Below are 23304 nucleotides of genomic sequence, written 5' to 3' on the forward strand. Positions count from 1 at the left end.
TAATTGCACTACTGGGTATTTACCCAAAGAAAATGAAAACGCTAATTTGAAAAGATATGCAACCCTATGTTTTTTGCAGCATTATTTACAATAGCGAAATTATGGAAGCAATCCAAGTGTCCACTGACAGATGAATGGATAAAGACGATATGCTATGTATAAATACAATGAAGTATTACTCAGCCATAAAAAAGAATGAAATCTTGCCATTTGCAACAACATGGATGGATCTAAAGGGTTTAATCTAAGTGAAGTAAGTCAAAGAAAGACAAATGCCATATGAGTTCACTCTTATGTGGAATTTAAGAAACAAAACAAATGAACAAAGAAAAAAAGAGACAAACAAAAAATAAACTCTTAACTATAGAGAACAAGCTGGTGGTTACCAGAGGGGAGATGGGTGGGGAAATGGGTGAAACAGGTAAAGGGGATTAAGAGACACTTATAATGATGAGCACTGAGTAATGTATAGAACTGCTAAATCACTATATTGTACACCTAAAACTACCATAACACTGTACGTTAATTATATTGGAATTCAAAAACTAAGTCTTTATTTATTTAGTTTTATTTATTTGACAGAGAGAGACACAGTGAGAGAGGGAACACAAGCAGGGGGAGTGGGAGAGGGAGAAGCAGGCTTCCCACTGAGCAGGGAGCCCGATGCGGGGCCCGATCCCAGGACCCTGGGATCATGACCTGAGCCGAAGGCAGACGCTTAACGACTGAGCCACCCAGGCACCCCAAAAACTAAGTCTTTATTTTAAAAAAAGTCTTTACATTTTAGAGCAGTTTTAGGTTCACATCAAAACTGAGCAGAAAGTACAGAATTCCCTTACGTCCCTACCCCCACCTGCCCACAGCCTCCCCCACTAATCAGCATCACACACCAGAGGGGTATATTTGCTACAACTCATGAACATATAACAACATATCATATGACCAAAAGTCTATAGTTTATATGAGGGTTCACTCCTGGTGTCTAAGGATATTGATGGATATATATTTTTTTTTTAATTAATTTTTTTTTATTGTTATGTTAATCCCCATACATTACATCATTAGTTTTAGATATAGTGTTCCATGATTCATTGTTTGTGCATAACACCCAGTGCTCCATGCAGAACGTGCCCTCCTCAATACCCATCACCAGGCTAACCCATCCTCCCACCCCCCTCCCCTCTAGAACCCTCAGTTTGTTTTTCAGAGTCCATCGTCTCTCATGGTTCTTCTCCCCCTCCGATTTCCCCCCCTTCATTCTTCCCCTCCTGCTACATTCTTCTTCTTCTTTTTTTCTTTCTTAACATATATTGCATTATTTGTTTCAGAGGTACAGATCTGAGATTCAACAGTCTTGCACAATTCACAGTGCTTACCAGAACACATACCCTCCCCAGTGTCCATCACCCAGTCACCCCATCCCTCCCACTTGATGGATATATATTGACATGTACCCACCACTTTAGTATCACACAGAATAGTGTCACTGCTCTAAAAATCCTGTGTTCCACCTATTCACCCCTCCCTCTCCCCTAATCCCTGGCAACCACTGATATTTTCAATGTCTCCATAGTACTGCCTCTTCCTGAATGTCATGTAGTTGGAATTCTACAGTATACAGCCTTTCCAGATTGGCTTCTTTCACTTAGTAATATGTAATAAAGGTTCCGCCATGTCTTTTCATGTCTACATGTAACACAGTTCATTTAACTACTCACCTACTGAAGGACATATTGGTTAAGTTTTGGCAATTAGGAATAAAGGTGCTAAAAATAACTGCACAAGTTGTTAGGCAGACATAAATTCTCAGTTCTTTTAAGTAAATATCAAGAAGTATGACTGCTGCATCTTATGGTGAGATTATGTTTAGTAAGATTATGTTTAGTTTTGTAGGAAACTGTCAAACTGTCTTCCAAAGTTGCTGTACCATTTTGCATTCCCACCAGTAATGGTGGGAAGTCCTGTTGCTCCACATCCTCACTGGCAATTAGTATCAGGTGTTTTGGATCTGGCCATTCTCAATATGTGTGTTGTAGTATCTTGTTCTAATTTGCAATTCCCTAATAACGTATAATGTTGAACATATTTTCATAAGCTGATTTGCCATGTGTATATCTTCTTTGGTGAGATATCTGTTCAAGTCCGTGGCCCATTTTTAAACTTTAAATAAGGCTGTTTTCTTATCGTCGAGTTTCATAGTTCTTTGTATAATCTGAATAACAATCTTTTATCATATGTCCCTGTAGTAAATATTCTCTACCAGTCAATGGCTTCTCTTCTCATTCTCTTTACAATGTCTTTCACAGAGGTTTTTAATTTTAATAAAGTCTAACTTACCAATTACTTCTTTTGCGTATCATGTTTTTGCTGTTGCATCTAAAAAGTCATCGCTAAAGCCAAGGTCATCTAGGTTTTCCCCTGTTATCTTCTAGGAGTTTGATAATTTTAAGTTTTACATTTAGGTCTATGTTCTACTTTTAATTTTTTGTGAAAGGTGTATGGTCTGTGTCTAGATTCATTTTTTCTTGCATGTGCATATCCAGTTGTTTTAGCACCATTTGTTGAAAAGACTTTTTCTCCATTCTGCCCTTTCTCTTTGTCAAAGACCAAATGGCTATATTTGTGTAAGTCTATTTCTAGACTCTGGTCTGTTCTTTCAATCTATTTGTCTATTCTTTTGCCAATAGCAGAGCTGGTTACAACAGCTTTATAGCAAATCCTGACATTAGACAGTGTCAGTCATCTGACTTTGTTCTTTAATATTGTGTTGGCTATTCTGGGTCTTTTGTTTCTCTACATAAACTTTAGATGTAGTCTGACAATATCAACAAAATAACTTGCTGGCATTTTGATTGGGATTGCACTGAAACTACAGATCAAGTTGGGAAGAACAGACATGTTGACAACATTGAGTCTTCCTATCCACAAACATGGACTAGTACTCCATTTATTTAGTTAATTTTGTTCATCAGTTTTGCAGTTTTTTCATACAGATCTCCCACTTTTTTTTCAGATTTATATCTCAGTATTTCATTTGGGGGGATGCCAACATAAGTCATATTATGTTTTTAATTTCAAATTCCACCTGTTCATTCCTATTACACAGGGAAGTGTCTTTTGTACATTAACCTTGTATCCTGCAATTTCACTGTAACTGATTATTAATTTCAAGAGTTTTTTGTTCACTGTTTCAGATTTTCTACATAGACAATCATGTATCTGCAAGCAAAATGTTTTATTTCTCCCTACCAAATCTGTATGTCTTTCATCTCCTTTTCTTGTCTTACCATATTGAATAAGACTCCCAGCATGATGTTGAAAAGTCATGGTAAAAGGATATCCATGCACTGTTCCTGATCTTAGTGGGAAAGCCCTAAGTTTCTCATCATTAAGTATGATGTTAGCTATAGGTTTTTTGTAGATGTTCTCTAACAAGCTAAGGTAGTTTCCCCCTCTATTCTTAGTCTGCTGAGAGTTTTTATCAAGAATGGATATTGGAGGGGCGCCTGGGTGGCTCACAGTTGTTAAGCATCTGCCTTTGGCTCAGGTCATGATCCCAGGGTCCTGGGATCGAGACCCACATTGGGCTCCCTGCTCAGTGGGAAGCCTGCTTCTCCCTCTCCCACTCCCCTTGCTTGTGTTCCTTCTCTCACTGTGTCTCTGTCAAATAAATAAATAAAATCTTTAAAACGAATGGTATTGGATTCTCTCAAATGATTCTTCTGCATCTACTGATATGATCATGTGATTTTTCTTTTTTGGCCTGTGGGGTGATGGATTACATTAATTCATTTCCTAATGTTGAACCAGGTTTGCATGCCTGACATAAATCCTACTTGTTCATGGTGTATTATTCTTTTTATACACTGTTGGATTTGATTTGCTAATATTTTGTTCAGGATTCTTGAATCTTTGTTCATGAGAGGCAGTGGTCTATAGTTGTTTGTTTTTTTTTTTCCCCTTATAATGTCTATTTGGTTTAGGTATTAGGTAAGGTATTAGGTATCTGGCTTCTTAGAATGAGTTATGAAATATTGCCTCTCATTCTATTTTCTGAAAAAGACTGTAGAGACCTAAATGTTTTGTAGAGTTCACTTATGAACCCATCTGGGCTGCCCAGTCATTTTTTATTGGATGTCTGACATTGTGAATTTTATGGTTTGTTTTTTTTTTTTCCATTGCTGGATTCTTCTGGATTCCTTTACATACTTTTAAAAATCTTCATTCTGCTATGCTTTTAAATTACTTAGAAATAGTTCGATCCTTTCAAATCTTGCTTTTACACTTGTTAGGGAGAACCAGAGTAGCCTTTAGTGTAGGGCTAATTTGGCTGTACCACTGAAGTAAAACCCTTCTGAGTCTTGCACTCAATGCACCATGCACTGTAAAGCCTTTCCACTCTGATGGACATAATATGGGGCAATCGTAGGGCTTACCTCATTTGTTTTCCTTCCTTCAGGGATCACTGCACCTCATACTACCTGTTTTCCAGTGTCTGAACACCACGGTTTCCTATATTTTGTCTCAGTTTTTAGGCGAGGCCTTAGGAAAATTCAGTCCCTATTACTCCATCATGGCCAGAAACAGAAACTCCCAGACAATGTGAATCATGGTTCTATCACCTACCACCTTTACAACCTTGGACTAATCTCTCAGTGCTTCATGAGTGTTTTTTCATGAGTGTTTTCTCATTTATAAAATGGGAATAATGACTATCTAATTCCTACAGCTGACAGAATTCAAATAAGTATATATAAAGTGATTCTCTCAATAAACTAAGTATGAATTTGTGTCCTACCTCTATGTATTTTACTTTTTCAACTTCTGCAGCTTGTCATTTACAAATCTGAAATCTATAAAATATCAGCTATGTTTATTATGATAATTAGTACTATGATTAATGCTGTCAAGTACTAACAGTAGTAACACCATTAATGTGAACATTTACTATGTGTCAGGCATTATGGTAACTATTTTGCACATGAAGTTCCACGTTCTGAGATCTCAGTTTTTAAAATCAAATTAGTTGACCTTTTTTATGTTTCTACTAAGTTTCCCCTCTTCCCCTATATGCACTAGAATTAATTTTTCCTAAATTAATGATGGAATACAAAAACACTGTCATTTGTTTATATTGAGAAGAAAGTGGCACTTAAATTATTTACAAATCTAAAGTTCATATTTTAATCTAGTTTTGGATGTTATAATTTCCTTTCCTTATACCCTTATTTTCTCCTAGTAAAAGAAAGATAGTCACAGGGAGAAAGCAATTCCCAGAACTACGTACTTGCCCCCCAGACATAGTTACAGAAAGATTAGGGAATGGAATACAAGAAATATTGGGAAATGAGCTGATGTTCACTGTGTCTTAAAAAAAATTGTATTGAGACGGAACAAGAGAATAAGGATAATAAAACATATGCCACAAGGGCACAGAGCACCTGAAAGCAGAGCAGTCCAAATGCTGGAGTGAGATGAAGGTGGGGGGCAGAGGAACTGAAATGAGAGATGCCCTGGAACTATTTAGATCATCTAAAGAACAAACCTGACACTGAAGACTCCAGCATGCTAAACAACAGGATCATACACTCCAAAATTTTGGTATGTGCTAACATTTACTGAATATTTACTATGTGCTAGGTACTTATATAAGTACTTTACACATACTAATTTATTAAATCTCACAGATCCATGAGATAGATACTATTGTTAACACCATTTTACAAATAAGGACACTGAGGCACAGAGAAGTTCAGTTCTCAATGTCACATTAAATAAACATCTTCAACACTTTAAAATTTACATGTAAAAAGTTTAGTTTTTGAGGCAGTCTAAACTGTATCCATACAGAGAATTATTATTTTTTTATTCATTTTTGAGAGCAAGTGAGAGCATGAGTGGGGGAGGGGTCAGAGGGAGAGAGAGAAGGAGACTCCCCGCTGAGCAGGGAGCCTGATGCAGGGCTCGATCCTAGGACTCTGGGATCATGACCCGAGCCAAAGGCAGATGCTTAACCGACTGAGCCACCCAGGCGCCCCATACAGAGAATTTTAATGAGTAAGATTCCACAGAGCCCTTCTAAAAGGTTTGCCAAAATCCATTCCAGAGAATTCCCATTGGGAGGTATCTTAGTTTTAATCTGGGAGACTTTTGCCTATTATAATATGGTTTATAATATCTGAGAAGGGTGCTAGTCAGAGAACTTGGAATATTTTAGATAAAGGAGCCTTATAGGCCACCTAGAGGTTCAGAACATACCAGGACAAAATTAGGATGTGTTTTAAGAGGTTTCATGATATGTGTGTCAGAATAAAGACCAAAACTTGAAAATGATTATCAGTTTTGTGCTACCAATGTTGTAAGAAAAAATAGCATGTGGTAACAAGGACCCAGAAAAGTTCTCCTTTCTGCCACAGGAATTCTGGCTTCTAACCAGCCCCATAAAAACCAAGGTACAGGGGTACCTGGGTGGCTCAGTCAGTTGAGTGTCAGCAGGGAGTCTGCTTTTCTCTTAGACTCTCACCTGGGTCGTACGCACGTGCTCGCTCGCTCTCTCTCGCTTGCTCTCTCTCTCAAATAAATAAATAAAAAGGGTGCCTGCGTAGCTCAGTTGGTTAAGTGTCTGCCTTCGGCTCAGGTCATGATCCCAGAGTCCTGGGATCGAATCCCGAGTTGGGCTCCCTGCTCCATGGGGAGTCGGGGAGTCTGCTTCTCCCTCTGCCCCTCCGTCCACTCATTCTCTCTCTCTCTCTCAAATAAATAAAATCTTAAGAAAAACAACAAAAAACAAACAAACAAACAAACAAAAAAACCAAGGTACAGCTCAGTTTGGAAAGCCAGACGGAATAATCTCAGGCACTTGTCATTATAATATTGTCATTCTAAAGTTTTTCATATGATGCAGTACTCACTGCCCCTCTCTCAAAATCTACATACTTCCCCACTGAATTACTCCTGCTTCTTGCACTCATTCAGTTGACCAGTATAATCACCTATACCTATAACTCTTTGTATTGTTCATTACTATTTGCAGAATATAAAATTAGACACCAAATAACATAGTAAAACACAACAGTACCACTTTGAATAATGCTTATACATACAACTTCAGAATTTCATCTGTATGAAGTGCCAGATTTAATATGTTCTTATAGCTGAATGCACTGAGAAACCATGACATTATCTTACTTATAAGATAAAGACATCTACTTTCATATATTCCTTTTAATTCAGAGTATCATGAGGAAAATGTGAATCACTAGAATGCTTCTCATGAAAACACTAACAAAATCTTCCTGAAGTATTCACCTAAGAACACAGTAAAGAATATTCAGTTACTTCTTTTATCTGTAGAAGTGAAAATGCGGGGCACCTGGGTGGCTCAGTCGTTAAGCGTCTGCCTTCAGCTCAGGTCATAATCCCAGGGTCCTGGGATCGAGCCCCGCATCGGGCTCCCTGCTCAGCGGGAAGCCTGCTTCTCCCTCTCCCACTCCCCCTGCTTGTGTTCCCTCTCTGTGTTTCTCTGTCTAATAAATAAATAAAATCTTAAAAAAAAAAGTGAAAATGCACAAGTATTGCGTGAATCCTTAATGCAAGAAAAGCCAATTATTTTTAGTACAAACTAATATATTTTATACCAGTTTAAATTGTAAAATTGGCAGATGGCAAGAGTAGGCTTTTCTTTGAAGTTTCAATGCTGTTTCATGATCCACAATCATATCACTAAGATAACTGATGGAATGAAAGAACAAATACCCAATTATCCACTAATTAATACTGTTCCTGCATACTCAGTCAGGAAGTAGAAAGAAAAGAACTTTGGTCTTATCAGAAAGTTTTATTTTTCTAGTCTCTACAAATTATGGCTTCTTAGCTACCTGTTTATCTTCAGATTTCTGTGTAAGACATTTTTTTTTTTTTTAAATTTTATTTATTTATTTGACAGAGAGAGACACAGCAAGAGAGCAGGGGGAGTGGGAGAGGGAGAAGCAGGCTCCCCGCGGAGCAGGGAGTCCGATGCGGGGCTCGATCCCAGGACCCTGGGACCATGACCTGAGCCGAAGGCAGACGCTTAACGACTGAGCCACCCAGGCGCCCCTGTGTAAGACATTTAAATTAGGAAAACTAATGATGCCAGTAACCCCTTAAAAATTTTAATGAATATTATTTGGCCTCTCATGGGTGAAAAATAGATTAGTCATCAGATTTCAGATGCAAGTTTCATTCTTTAGAAAAACAATAAAACTAAGAAACTAGAGAACACAAATAACCATTACCAGATAAACATCAACATTAGGTTTTAAATGCAAAATATAAACTAAAGCACCAGTATCCTTAACCTCAGTGGTTGGTTACTCTTTAATACACTAAACCAATTTTTAGGCTGGAAATCTTTATCATTCCTATTTTCCACAAGAAAATTTTTAAATGTAATTCCTTTAAGTCTGTCATGATTACAGATTCAAAACCTTTCATCATCATTAGTTTAAACTGACAGATCTCTTGAACAAAATTAGTTTTTGGATGGCTCCTAATTGAAATTACCAATGATTTGAAATTGCCACACCAAACTAAAAACTTTGGGCTGGTAGTTGGGGCACCTGAGTTCTATGGTAAATTTGGCTGCTGACTTTTTGTGAGACTTTGGGCAAGGTGCTTACCTTATGCTTCAAGTGTCCTCATTTTAAAACGGATAAAATAATACAGTCCTGCTTCATCGCAGTGACTATTATAACAAGACATCATATGTGAATAGAGCTGTAAAGAAGTTTTTAATAAAAAAGGCTATTATAAATATTTATAGTTTTCTAGTACTGTATTACCAATGGACTCAAATGTTCCAATGTTCTTATAGCTTACTTATCAAACAATCATGAAGCAGTTTGCTCAGTAATTAAAAATAAATATTGTTAAAAATCGATACTACCCAGAGCAATCTACACATTGAATGCAATCCCTATCAAAATACCAACGACATATTTCACAGAGATGGAACAAATACTCCTAAAATTTGTATGGAACCAGAAAAGACCCCAAACAGCCAGAGGAATGTTGAAAAAGAAAACCAAAGCTGGTGGCATCACAATGCCGGACTTCAAACTCTATTACAAAGCTGTCATCATCAAGACGGTATGGTACTGGCACAAAAACAGACACATAGATCAATGGAACAGAATAGAGAATCCAGAAATGGACCCTCAACTCTATGGTCAACTAATCTTCAACAAAGCAGGAAAGAATATCCAATGGAAAAAAGACAGTCTCTTCAACAAATGGTGTTGGGAAAATTGGACAGCCACATGCAGAAGAATGAAACTGGACCATTTCCTTACACCACACACAAAAATAGACTCAGAATGGATGAAAGACCTAGATGTGAGACAGGAATCCATCAAAATCCTAGAGGAGAACACAGGCAGCAAGCTCTTCAACCTTGGCTGCAGCAACTTCTTGTTAGACACATCTCCAGAGGCATGGGAAGCAAGGGCAAAAATGAACTATTGGGACTTCATCAAGATAAAAAGCTTTTGAACAGCAAAGGAAACAGTCAACAAAACTAAAAGGCAACCTATGGAATGGGAGAAGATATTTGCAAATGACATATGAGATAAAGGGCTAGTATCCAAGATCTATAAAGAACTTATCCAACTCAATACCCAAAAAACAAATAATCCAGTCAAGAAATGGGCAGAAGACATGAACAGACATTTCTCCAAAGAAGACATACAGATGGCCAACAGACACATGAAAAGATGCATAACGTCACTCAGCATCAGGGAAATACAAATCAAAATTACAATGAGATACCATCTGATACCTGTCAGAATGGCTAAAATGAACAAGTCAGGAAATGACAGATGTTGGCGGGGATGCGGAGAAAGGGGAACCCTCCTACACTGTTGGTGGGAATGTAGGCTGGTACAGTCACTCTGGAAAACAGTATGGAGGTTCCTCAAAAAGTTTAAAATAGAGCTACCCTATGACCCAGCAATTGCACTACTGGGTATTTACCCCAAATATACAAATGTAGTGATCCGAAGGGGTACGTGCACCCCAATGTTTACAGCAGCAATGTCCATAATAGCCAAACTATGGAAAGAGTGGAGATGTCCACCAACAGATGAATGGATAATATACAATGAAATTATTACTCAGCCATCAGAAAGGATGAAATCTTACCATTTACACCAAAGTGGATGGAACTGGAGGGTACTATGCTGAGTGAAATAAGTCAACCAGAGAAAGACAATTATCATATGGTTTCACTCATATGAGGAATATAAGAAACAGCACAGAGGATCATAGGGGAAAGGAGGGAAAAACGGAATGGGAAGAAGTCAGAGAGGGAGACAAACCATGAAAGACTCTTAACTATAGGGAAGAAATTGAGGGTTGCTGGAGGAGAGGGGAGTGGGGGGATAGGGTAATTAGGTGATGGGCATTAAGGAGGGCATGTGACGTGATGAGCACTAAGTGTTATATGCAACTGATGAATTACTAAACTCTACATCTGAAACTAATAATGTTCTATATGTTGGCTAACTGAATTTAAAGTTAAAAAATAATAAAAATAGATCAGTTTGATCCAATTAGTAATTGGTAAAGGAAGGTGAGTGTATTCTAATTCTTAATTCCAAATAAGGATGATGCAATAAATATATAATGCAGATGTGTTTGTACAAAGAATATTTCACATAACTACAGATACCAAGTTTTTTGTTGTTGTTGTTTACAAATTCCACTAGTGTTAGATTTCTTACTTGAATATAGCAGGACAAAACTGATATTTCTTTTTATCCTGAAAAATCACATATAAGTCCATAAAGAATGATAAACACAAATTTCATTTTTGGCAAAATTAGGAGATGAAACATAAAATGAGTAGAAAGGCTGTCTAAGCAGTAGAGACAGAGTAGGAGAACATACTGTAGGCAGCAGAGAGAAAATTCTGCAGTTGTAGATGTCAGAAAGAACAAAGTACACTTCTTGGAATGTGATGGGCACGCCCTAAAGTATAAACCCCTTATTTCTGTCAGTAGAAACAAGGTACATGGGCTGACAGCCAGAGCTCTCCTGGACGTGGTTCGGTTCCAAAAAGTAGAGGGGGACAGTTCTACATAAAAAAGTCATATAAAAAACTGTATTTGTAGAAAGAAGTCTGTCTCTCTATGAAAGAAAAGAGACTATCTCCATTGACTAGGGCAAAATAAAGGAGGAACAAAAGAGGAAAAGCTAACAGCCAAAAAGAATGTTCACAAAAAACAATGTTACTGTAGAACAGATGAATATCATGCCAAATACTTTACCATTAATGAATGAAACTTAATTATGCAATCAACTCTAACTTGGAATTTACAAAAAATCATAAAATTTTACAGACTAGAAGGATAATGACTAAACTAGTATAATCACTCACCTCTGATTCATATTTTATTTTTTCTTCTTCTAAAATACGTGCAAATTCTTCTTTTTGGTGTTCAAATTCTGATTTGAGAAATGTATGTTCATAGCGAAGCTTATTATATTCAGTTCTATACTTTTCCACTTCCTAAATTAAAAGGAGAGTGTAATTTATGACACGTTTATAAATGAAATTTGTACTCACTCCAAAAATCACTTTTGCAAATATAATTTTATTGAAAGCCATTCTAAAAAGCAAAAAATAAGCTTAACAGAAATATAAGTAAACCCTGGAAAATTTTTTTTTTTTTAAGGATTTTTTATTTATTTGACAGAGAGAGACACAGCGAGAGAGAGAATTAGGCCTCCTGCTGAGCAGGGAGCCCGATGTGGGGCTCAATCCCAGGACTCTGGGATCATGACCTGAGCCAAAGGCAGACGCTTAACCATCTGAGCCACCCAGGTGCCCCTAAACCCTGGAAAAATCTTATGGCAAGTATCCTACATACAGAATCAGTACATTCTTGAGAAGGTGCCAATAAAGCAAATTACAATTCAGTTTACCTTATTTCCTCACTGATTCTCATAAATAATAAAAACGAATAGCACATTAAAAGTTTTGACCTGTGGGCCTAATAGAATAATATTTAATAATGTAGTATACCTTTCAAAATTAGTTAAATTTTAAAAATTAACTCTATAGTAAAATATAAAATAGCCTCCTAAAAGTCAGGATGAATTCTAAGTAGATAAAATATTATTTGAATATTTAGTACAATAACTTAAGGTTCAATCAAGTATGACAATGATAGTTCAACACACCAGTCTAAAGAATATATGTAGCACCAACTTTCCTGACTAACCAGAACACATGCGAATCTCTGGTATGTTCCAATTCTGCTTACTAACACTACAAAAGTTCTTGGCATTCTAAAATCAGTAAGAACTTAGGCAACAGAGAAGATGAAGGAGATGCTATTTCAACATTCATCAGGAAATTAAGTAATAAGAACACCTTCTAAAATATTCAGCTCACTGTAACTCTTCGGTTGAAAGATTTCTCCAAGCAAGTTTACAAACCAAGAAAATGGGTTTCATGATTTTACTTAAAAAAAAAAAAAAAAGCTTTTACTTAACTTGATCACTTAACCTTAAGTCTAAGTGGCTTTGTTTAAATCCAAAAATTAAATCTACTCCCAAGCATAATGCTTTGGTTACCCACCAGGAGGATATTCAAAAGATGACTTAACCAAGCCAATAAGCCATTTATAAAAGCGGATTCTACAGCTATTTTGTGCCATGGCAGCATCACTAGACTACAGCTTTCCAAAGGGGTCCATTTTGAAGGGGACAATATTCATGTGTTATGTATAAGGCCCAGTCTATTCATTAAATGAGGTTACATATATAAACTGTCTGGCATAGTACTTAATATATGTCTTTTACTATTCCATTTATTAAACATTTAATCATATTATACCAACATGAAATTTCATAAGAGGAAGGAAACATTTCAGTCTGAAGGAAAACGGTAACAAATTTTAATTTTTCTGAGGTTGCATGAAATACACTCTTTCATTCCACAAATATTAACTAAGCACCTATTGCATGCTAGGAACTTAGAATATACAGTGAACCAAACAGATAAAGGTTCCTCCTCTCATGCAACTTACATTCTAGAGATGGTAATAAAGAAAATAATAAGCACAATAAATGTACAGAATATTAGAGGATAAGTACTAGAGAAAAATAAAAAGTAGAGCAGGGTAAATGGGGATCTAAAGGTCTAAGAAGTGATGGTGGAACACTACATCAAAAACTAATGATGTAATGTATGGTGATTAACATAACAATAAAAATTAAAAAAAAAAAAAGAAGTGATGGGAGGGCAGGAAGCAGTATTAAATGGAGATACAGTTTGGTCACAAAGTAGGCCACACTGAGAGCAAAGTCTTTCAGCAAAGACTTAAAAGAGATGAGAAAGGGGCGCCTGGGTGGCCCAGCTGCTTAAGCGTCTGACTTCAGCTCAGGTCATGATCCCAGAATCCTGGGATCGAGCGCCAAGTTGAGCTCCCTGCTCAGCGGGGAGCCTGCTTCGCCCTCTCCCTCTGCCCTCCACCCCCTGCTCATGCTCTCTCACATGCACGCGCTCTCTCTCAAATAAATAATTTTAAAAATCTTAAAAAAAAGAGAGAGAGAAATGAGGAAGTTGGCTAAGAGATATCTGGAAGGATACTGTTCATGCCAGAAGTAACAGCTATAGCAAAGATTCTCGATCTGTTTCATTTCTGGAGTGCCAAAGAAACATCAAAGAGGCCAATATGGATGGGGGGAAGGAAGTCAGAGAGATAATGGGATCTGATCTTGTGCAGCCCTAAAAGCCCCTTGAGTTAGAAGGGGAGCTACTGCAGGGTTTCTGAATAAGGGAATGGGGCTTTTGATCAGTCATATAAAGATAAATGCACAGTTCCTTCTATATAAATTACTTACTTCATCCAGATTCCTAAAACGTTCTCTCATTGGAGTTTCTAATTCTTGTTGTATTTGGGCTTGTAACAATTCCAACTTTTGTGGAGTTAATACCTAGTATGTAGAGGAAAAAAGCATTCTAAGTATAAAATCACAAATACTAAAATCAAGAATACACCAAATTGCAATGCTTAATTGTAACAATAAAATCCAATTCATAGAAATTTCACAATATACCTAATTCTACAGTAATCACTATATAAATAGAACTATCATTTGAAACAATACTTGAAGATCTCAATTTCAGGCTCTCAGATGTGTCAAAAATTCCATTAACATGAGATAAAGATAGTAACTGATTATTATTATTATTGTGACTGTTAGGAATAACTGTGTTGGCAGCTAAGGTTACCATGTTTTACATAATGGCTAACAGTCTATCTCCTAAAGAAATCAAAACAAAGGTGTAATAATCTGGTACACCATAGAGAATTATTCAGACTTATTTTCGATCAGAAAAGGCTGACTTTTACTCTGAGCACCAAAACAAGGCTCCTCCCTGTTATGTTCTCTTATAGAACTCATATTTCAAAAAATGATTAAGTATTTATGTAAGCTCCTAAAGGGCAAACACAGTCTTTATTCACCATGATGTGTTCCCAACACCTCACACCACTGCCTGGGCACACAAGATCACTCAATTACAAACAAAAAAATTACAAACAAACAAAAACCTAGTATGGAGGGGCGCCTGGCTAGCTCAGTCATTGGGCGTCTGCCTTCGGCTCAGGTCGTGATCCCAGGGTCCTGGGATCGAGACCCGCATCGGGCTCCCTGCTTGGCGGGAAGCCTGCTTCTCCCTCTCCCACTCCCCCTGCTTATGTTCCCTCTCTCGCTGTATCTCTTTCTGTCAAATAAATAAAATATTAAAAAAAAAAACAAAAAAAAACCTAGCATGTACTTATATTAATCTCTGAAAGTGAAGAGTAATATTCAGTTTAATTCATTCATTTATTCATCAATACTCCAAACAGTCCAAAAACTTCACTGAATGAATACTTACTACATACAAAACATTCTGCAACATACTATATAATCTATATAACATACTGTTCTAAATATCTTCCATGCATTAACTAACTGATTTAATCCCTGCAATGATCCTCAATGTAGCTATATTATCATCCCCCTTTTTTTTACAGAAACTGAAGCATACACAGAGTCTAACTTTGTAAAGATCACAAAAACTCACAGGAAGCATTTCTTGCCCCATAAGAAGTTCAAACTCTCATATGAAAAATAACATACATACAAATAACTATAAAAATAACCTATATAGGCTTATCAGACAGGTAAAGACCAACAGAAAAAATATTAAGTATAGAAATAGTGGCACATCAAAGGAATGGGAAAACTAAAGCTTAAACAGACCCGGAAACTTAAGAATGGATAACATTTTAAATTCCCTAGGGGGAAAAAAAGTGCTCCTCAAAGGTATGCTAAAGGCATTTTGGATTGAACTGCACTAAGCACTACAGACAATTTAGAATCCTGGATCCTTGTGCATTGATGCTCTCTAGATACTGTGACAATCAAGGCCATGCTGAAACATTTCCAAATGCCACTTAGGAGAGCTACATCCTGGCTGGGAACAAAAGGGAAAGAGATGCGAGCTACAAGTAGAAGATTCCTAAATATCAGATTGAGACTCTTATAATTTACTCAGTATTCAACAGTAGTTACTTATTTTTTTTTTACTTAAAATGAATAAATATAATTACACACATAATTCAAACAAAAAAAGTATTAAAAAACTAAGTCTTCTTCCTTCAGTTATCCAGTTTCCCTCTTAAGAAGCAATCATGGCTAACCCCTTATATATCCTTCTTGAAACAACATACAAATATATAAGCATAAACACCACTTTTTAATTTTTACATAAAGAAAGGCATACTATACACATTTTTCTGTACTTTGCTTATTCACTGAAGGTATTCAAGCTTAAGAATGGCATCACCATATCTATATTTTAGGAAGAAGCAAGATGGATCAAACCTTTGGTGGGAGAAAATTGGTGATTAGGGCAGGAGCGGGGGAGGCAGTGAATGAAGCTGGGAAATCACACAGAAAGCTCTTATTATAATCTGGTTTATGATGTCAAGAGTCTGGGTGTTAGTATCAAGAGTCCAAAGTGAGAAGGGGTGGTAATTAAAAGGTAAAGAATAATAGATAAACCTTATTTAGATCCTGTTTCAAACAAAACAACTTTAAAAATAAGCAAAACTGGGGGCACCTGGGTGGCTCAGTTAGTTAAGCGTCTGCCTTTGGCTCAGGGCATGATCCTGGGATCCTGGGATGGAGCCCCACGTTGGGCTCCCTGCTCAGTGGGGAGTCTGCTTCTCCCTTTGCCCCTCTCCCCTGCTCATGCTCTCTCTCACTCTCTCGCTCACGCTCTCTCTCGAATAAATAAATAAAATCTTTTTTAAAAAATAAGCAAAACTGTGGGGAAATTAGGGAAATGTGAACAAAGATGCAGTATTAAAAGACATTAGGGAATAAGTACTTTTAGGTATAATAATGGTATTGGGGCTATGCTTTTAAAGGAGAGATTACCTTGATATAAAGATATATACTAAAATACTAGAGTTGAGATGATTTGCTTCAAAACAATCCAGAAGGGTTGGAAGACAGAGCAGGGATGTCAGAAGATAAAATAAGTATTGATGGGTATGTGAGGATGCAACACAACCACCCTTTCTACTTTAACCTTTAATTACAGAAATCTCAAACAAGTACCAATTAGAAATAAAAGTGCTTCCACTTCCAACAGATGGCATAATAGAGATCAGATTTATTCTCCTGCCTAAAACAAATAAAAGAATAAACAAAAATCAAACGTTTTCAAGATAGTGGGCATAATTAAGCAACAAAGATCCCTGAGAGACAAACAACAAAGAAAGTAAGCTTTGAGAATGCTTCCAGGCCATGCACAGGAAGGGATATCCAGGCAATCTGATGGACTCTCTGACTTAAAAGCAAATGGAACAAAAATCCAGGGAAAGCAGTGTGGCTAGAGTCACAAGCAGGGGAGCAGAAAAGAGGGTGGCACAGAAACAAAATTATGAAGATCTGCAAAAGGCTCATTCAGAAGAGTACCCCGATCAGCACATGTATGTAAGGAAAATATTTAATTAAGGCCAGGAAAAGAATGAATCACATGGATGAGTAATCTGAGCTCACACAGAGCTATGAATAGTTCCTTTTTCCAAAAGCCAGACTGAAAACCTTCATTTCATTGAGAAATGAGTACTCAGAAGGTTCTCAGCAGTGGCAAGTAGTGAGCACTAAATATTAATCTGCTCTCACTTAAATCTTTAAAAGCAAGACCCAAAAAGATGAAACTGTTTCCAAGTAACTGTCCCAGAACAAAGTTTAAGAATATCTGAATACAAAAATATCTAGCACTCAATATAAAATTTACAATGTCTAGCAACCAATAAAAATTTATCAGGCATGCAAAGAAGCAGGAAAATACTACCCACAATAAACAAGAAAATCAATCAACCAAAACCAACCCAGAAGTGATACAGGTGTTAGAATTAGCAAAGACATTAAAAGAGTTATTATAACTGAATTCCGTATGTTCAAAAAGCTAGAGAAAAGACTGAACATGTTAAGTAGATATAAGGAAATTATTAAAAAGACCTAAATTGGACTTCAGTGTAAAAACTACAATTTCTGAGATGAAAAATATATACTATATGGGATTAATGGAAGATGAGATACTGCAGAAGAAAAAAGATCAGTGAACTTGAAGACAGGACAACAGAATCTACCCAAAATCCAACAAGGAGACAAAAAAGATTGAAAATAAATAAACTGAGCATCAGTGAGTTATGGGAGAAGTTTAAGTGGCCTAATAATGGAATCCCCAAAGGAGATCAAAGAGGAGGCAGAAAAAAATATTTTCAGAAGTCATGTACAAGAATTTTCTCAAGGTGATGAAAACTGTAAACCCACAGACCCAAGAAGCTCAATAAACCCTAAGCACCATAAATATGAAGTACAAAGTCATATCAATCAAATTGCTCAAAATTAGCAATAAAGAGAAAATCTTAAGGGCAGCCATGAAGAAAAGACTCACTGTATACACAGAACAAAGATAAAGATGACAGCAAATTTCTTATGTGAAACAACATAAGTGAGGAGACAGAAGAGCAACATCTTTAAAGTACTAGGGGGGAAAATAGTCAACCTAGAAATCAATACTCAGCAAAACTATCTTTAAAATCAATTATTTTTAGATATATAAGAGCTGAAAAAATTTCTCATAGATCTTACTTTAGAAACGTTAAAGAAAGTCCTTAAGACAGTAGGAAAATGGTACCAATGGAAATATGATCCACACAAAGGAGAAAAGAACACTGAAGTTGGTAACTACACAAGAGTCTTGTACTCTATAAGGTCTCTGATTAAAAAAAAAAAAACTCTCAACAAGATCTTTTTGTTTTCTCCTAAGAATCTTATAAAAAACAAGCACACACACATAAGAAAAATCTATCTTCCCTCCCAACCCTGCCAAAGCACACGTACACCAAAGACACAGAATTAGAGGATTTTCTCCATGCCATTTTAGGAGAAAAGTATGCTGTGTCTTAGACTTCTAATGGAATACTGCCACCACTTGTCTCAAAAGAAACTTACAAGAATGCTTTATCATACAACAGTCCATGTGTCATTACCTATATTAAATCTATATTACATCAACACTTGTCATGTTAATAATATAAAATAGACCACTATTTTTCAAAGAATGTTTTAATTTAAGAAGGCAGATATTGCTGTGCCAGAGATCCTAAAAAAAATAATGACAAACTGAATAATAAATTTAGCTCTGAGCTTCCTAGCAGCCAAATAAAATGGGAAACATACTGGGTTATATAGTTTCCATTGCCTGGCACAAAGAAAGCATATAAATTTTTGGTAAAGTAACTTTTAAAATTTGTAACAGAAATATTATCAAATAACTCATAACATGGTACATAATAACACTATAACAACAGCTAACATGTTCTATCCACTTTCTATATCAAAGCATTGTACTAACACTTTCTTTTTTTTTTCTTCTAATATTTTATTTGACAGAGAGACAGCAAGAGAGGGAACACAAGCAGGGAGAGTGGGAGAGGGAGAAGCAGGCTTCCCACTGAGCAGGGAGCCCGGTGCGGGGCTCGATCCCAGGACCCTGTGACCATGACCCGAGCCGAAGGCAGACGCTTAACGACTGAGCCACTCAGGCGCCCCTGTACTAACACTTTCTATGCACTAACTCATTTCATCTTTACAATCATCATATAAGTTAGGCACTATTATTATTTCCATTCACTACAACTACACAAGTGACATAGAAATATTCTTTGATTATCTTTTATATCATTTTTCTATAAAAGCCGAAGGGATATTAAATCTTAGCTCAGAAAAGGCATTTTGTAGGTAGACAAGGTAATACATGTATATCCTGAAAATAATCATCTTTCATAAACATTTACTAACATATTTCTTATTGCTTCTACTTTGTTGAGTTTACTTAATTTTATTCAACTCGTACAAATTGCTAACATCCATAAAGCAAATAGCTAAATTTAGCTTCAACATGTGTACATAATATAGATCTTTATTTTAGTTTATTTTTGCCAGATAAGTATCATAGAGAAACCACTTTACCAGACAAAATATATTTGTCAGCAAACATCTGGGAAGTTATCACATGGAGAAATGTCTAAAGTTATTTTGTGTAGATCCAAGGAACAGTACAAGAAGCAAGAGAGAGGCTACAGGGAGGATGATTTCATTTCAATATGACAGGGAAAATACTTAACATACTCCAATCCATAAATGGAACTGGATCACTTTAAACATTCACTAAGTTCTCTCCCACTGAAAGCACTGAGGCAGAGAATAAAGATCCCTGTGTCACAAATGTTCCAAAAAGGAATTCGGCTTTGAATAGTGTATTAGTTTCCTAGAGCTACAACAACAAAATACCACAAACCAGCTATCTTAAAACAACAGAAATTTATTGTCTCACAGCTCTGGAGGCTAGAAGTCCGAAATCAAGTTGTCAGCAAGGCCACACTCCCTGAAGGGAAGGATCCTTCTTTGCCTCATCCTAGCTTCTGGTGGTGTGCTGTTGATCCCTGTCCTTGCTTGGCAGCTGCAGCCCTTCAATCTCTGCTTCTGTCATGACAGGACATTCGCCCCACCTCACTCCCTGCCCTTCACCCTGTGTTTCTGTCCTTGTGTCTGTTCTCCTCTTCTTAGAAGGACACCAGTCACATTGGATTAAGGGCCCATCATCCTTCGGTATGACCTCATCTTAACTAATTACATCAGCAAAGACTATTTTTAAACAAGGTCACATTCTGAGGTACTGGACATTAGAAGTTTAACATATTTTTTGGCGGACACAAGTTAACTCATTACAGATACGAAACAATGAGAGCATCATTAACTCTAAGATGCTGAAGCTTTAGGTGCATATGAGACAAGAAAGAACATTGTATTATATATGAACAGAACCTCAATTCTGAGTCATCCATTTATTCTACTTCTTCATGTCATTCATTCAACAAAAATTTGCTAACATATTATAAAATATATAAATACAAACAGAAATCTACTTGAGCACTGAAGACACACTGAAAGAGTTCCTGCCCTTACGGAGCCTGCATTCAAATAGAATAAATGCCATCATTCATGAGTATCTACTATGTGTCAGACACTATACTAAAAATATATATGTTATTTCATCAGTCCTCACAAAAACCACTGTTAACAACTTTTATCCTCTTTACCACATGACAAAACTAAGGCATAAAAACAGATGTTTGTTGAAGGTCATCATCTCACTGGTGAACTGACCCTTTTTTTGGTTATAAAAATGACCTTTTTACCTTAAGTGACACTTTTTGTCTTGAAGTAAATTTTATCTGATATTAATATAATTACTGTTTCTTCAAACTGACATGGAGACATGCTTATTTGTACCAAGCATGTGCAAACAATAAGCTAAAGAAGACTAGAGTGTTTATATCTACAGTGCCAAAAGAATATTTGGAAGAATTCCTTGGATTCAGTGCTCACAGATTCTCATTTCTATGGCCGCTCAATTTTTGCAAAACAAATTAATCCACCAATTCTATAGGCTTAAATTACATTTGCCTATTCAACTCCTATTTGTGAGGTTTTTGTTTAAATGTCCTAAATACACCTAAGAATAAAACACCACAATAGAGGCTCCAACCCAAGCTTAGTGATGGTGTTCCCAACAATGGAAGATTTCAAAAAGATACTGAATAACCAACTTCTAACACTGCTGTCAAAGGAATCCATGAATTGGGCGATATGCCATATTAGATGACTGAAAAGGTAGCTTTTTACTCTTATCAACTTCTGATTCCAGTATTAAAAATACTTATCATTTGTACCAAGCACTAAACAGAAATACACAGCTGGTACCATTTAGAGATTAAATGAACACAGGAAAATATAATTGCTAATATCTACTAATTTGAAATTTATAATAAGTTTGACTGGTGCTATAGTAAGTTTAGTTTTGGTCTCCTTTCTAGGCAAATGAGAAATGAAACGATAGTACTATCCTCTGCTTTAGAAACTCCATTTACCCTGCACACCTAAAATAAGTGCACATATTGTTTTTATAGTCTTTTAAGAAGTCCCTTAAAAATAACTATCAGTCTTATCAACTATACCTCAGTAATGAAAAAAATTTTTAATATGTCTTTTTTAGCTCAGCTGCAGTTATAATACTTAAAAGAAAATCAGTAAAACTTTAAAAAAAAATTTTTAACTCTCAATATTTATCAATTCAAACCAGCCTTTCCCGCAATTATTCTGAAGAGTGAAATATTTAAATCAGAACAGGTAATATAATACAAATTTACATGAAACAACAGTTTCATGGCTAAATCCCACATGGTAGCTAACATTGCAGAATATATGAAAGAATATTAAATTATACCATGTGGACAACAGCAAAATACTCATTAAGAATGTAGGCAGAATTCACCAAATTTAGCAACATCGGACTACTTTTGTATCATAGGTGCAAAAGGCAGGCCTCCCCAGGATGGGCTGTTTTGGCATGAAGATTGTTTTGATTTAAAAGCAATCAAAACCCAGCAGATTTAGGAAAAGCTCTTTACCTCCCTCTCAACTGCCTAAATTTAATTGGAAAGAGAGGCTATACCAAGAAGAGAGCTATTAACAGAGGTTCCTTTTCACCTAAGAAATTTATCTGCTTAACAGGGCAACCTTTGTTTTCCAAACATCTCTCACCATCCTGCTAATGATCTTCTTTCCCTTTGTATCCCCAGACTTTACCTGTCTCCCTAGCTCAGGATGTCATATAAGCCTACTGTTGCCTATCTTTGGAATTTCATGTTTGTGATGTTTGTGTGGATTCTGCATACTTTTGAAACTAAATTTGATTTTCTCTTATTAATCTAATCTCATGCCAATTTGATTCTTATCCAGTTTAGAAGGACCCGGAAGGGCAGAGGAAATTTTTTCCCCAATAGTACTAACTGAAATATATTTTCTTACCTGCAGTTTCATTTCTTCTAAGTCTTTAGTTTTCTCTACTAATTCCCCTCTTAGTTCTTCAAGCAGCAGCTGAAATTTTTCCTGGTGAGTCTTCTTTTCATTTAACAGGCACTTTAGTTCATGTTGTGACTTTATGTACTCATCTTGCAATCTGATTTTTAAAAAAAGAAAAAATTCAACTTTAAGGATATCCTTTGCTTTATCCTAATTGCATTACTTTATGTGAAGTCAACCAACACTACAGAACAAGACCAATTTCATATATTCCATTAAGTTCATAAACCTCTTTTCTTTATAGAGTTTAATTATTAACACTATAGTTTATTAATTTTACTTGGGGGAAAGGAAAAACACACTTAGCCACCTAGACATTTTATATGTCTTGCTACTTTCAAAGCAAGACTTATAAATTCATAGCACACTTGGGACCATGTTTAGTTTAGTTTTGAATAAAGTAATCGTAAAGCAAAAATTTCACTGTATTAAAGAAGTTTTTTTTTTTTTAAAGATTTTATTTATTTGTTTGACAGAGAGAGACACAGCGAGAGAGGAAAACACAAGCAAGGGGAGCGGGAGAGGGAGAAGCAGGCTTCCCGCGGAGCAGGCAGTCGGATGCAGGGCCCAATCCCAGGACCCTGGGATCATGACCTGAGCTGAAGGCAGACGCTTAACAACTGAGCCACCCAGGCACCCCAATAAGTTTTAAATGTATATACTGCAAACTAACAAAATTATACTGTATGTTCCAGAGCAAACGTTCTGACAAAAATAATTTTCTTAATAAAGCCCCTTACCTCTAAATTTAAGCAA

The 23304-nt window shown here is 36.3% G+C and overlaps 1 protein-coding gene across 3 annotated transcripts in view; it reads right to left on the minus strand.

Annotated features, from left to right (window-relative positions):
- The window catches only part of CEP83 (centrosomal protein 83), a 129473-nt gene that overhangs the window by 57335 nt on the left and 48834 nt on the right, over window positions 1-23304 (minus strand). For all 3 annotated transcript variants that reach the window (XM_078076413.1, XM_078076415.1, XM_078076414.1), the window contains exons 3-5: window positions 22495-22645; window positions 13891-13983; window positions 11417-11548 (exon numbers count right to left, since the gene is read on the minus strand). In XM_078076413.1, coding sequence (XP_077932539.1) covers window positions 11417-11548; window positions 13891-13983; window positions 22495-22645 — 376 coding nt within the window. The remainder of the gene's footprint in view (window positions 1-11416; window positions 11549-13890; window positions 13984-22494; window positions 22646-23304) is intronic.

This window comes from Halichoerus grypus, chromosome 6 (assembly GCF_964656455.1).
Source record: "Halichoerus grypus chromosome 6, mHalGry1.hap1.1, whole genome shotgun sequence".
Classification (NCBI taxonomy): domain Eukaryota; kingdom Metazoa; phylum Chordata; class Mammalia; order Carnivora; family Phocidae; genus Halichoerus; species Halichoerus grypus.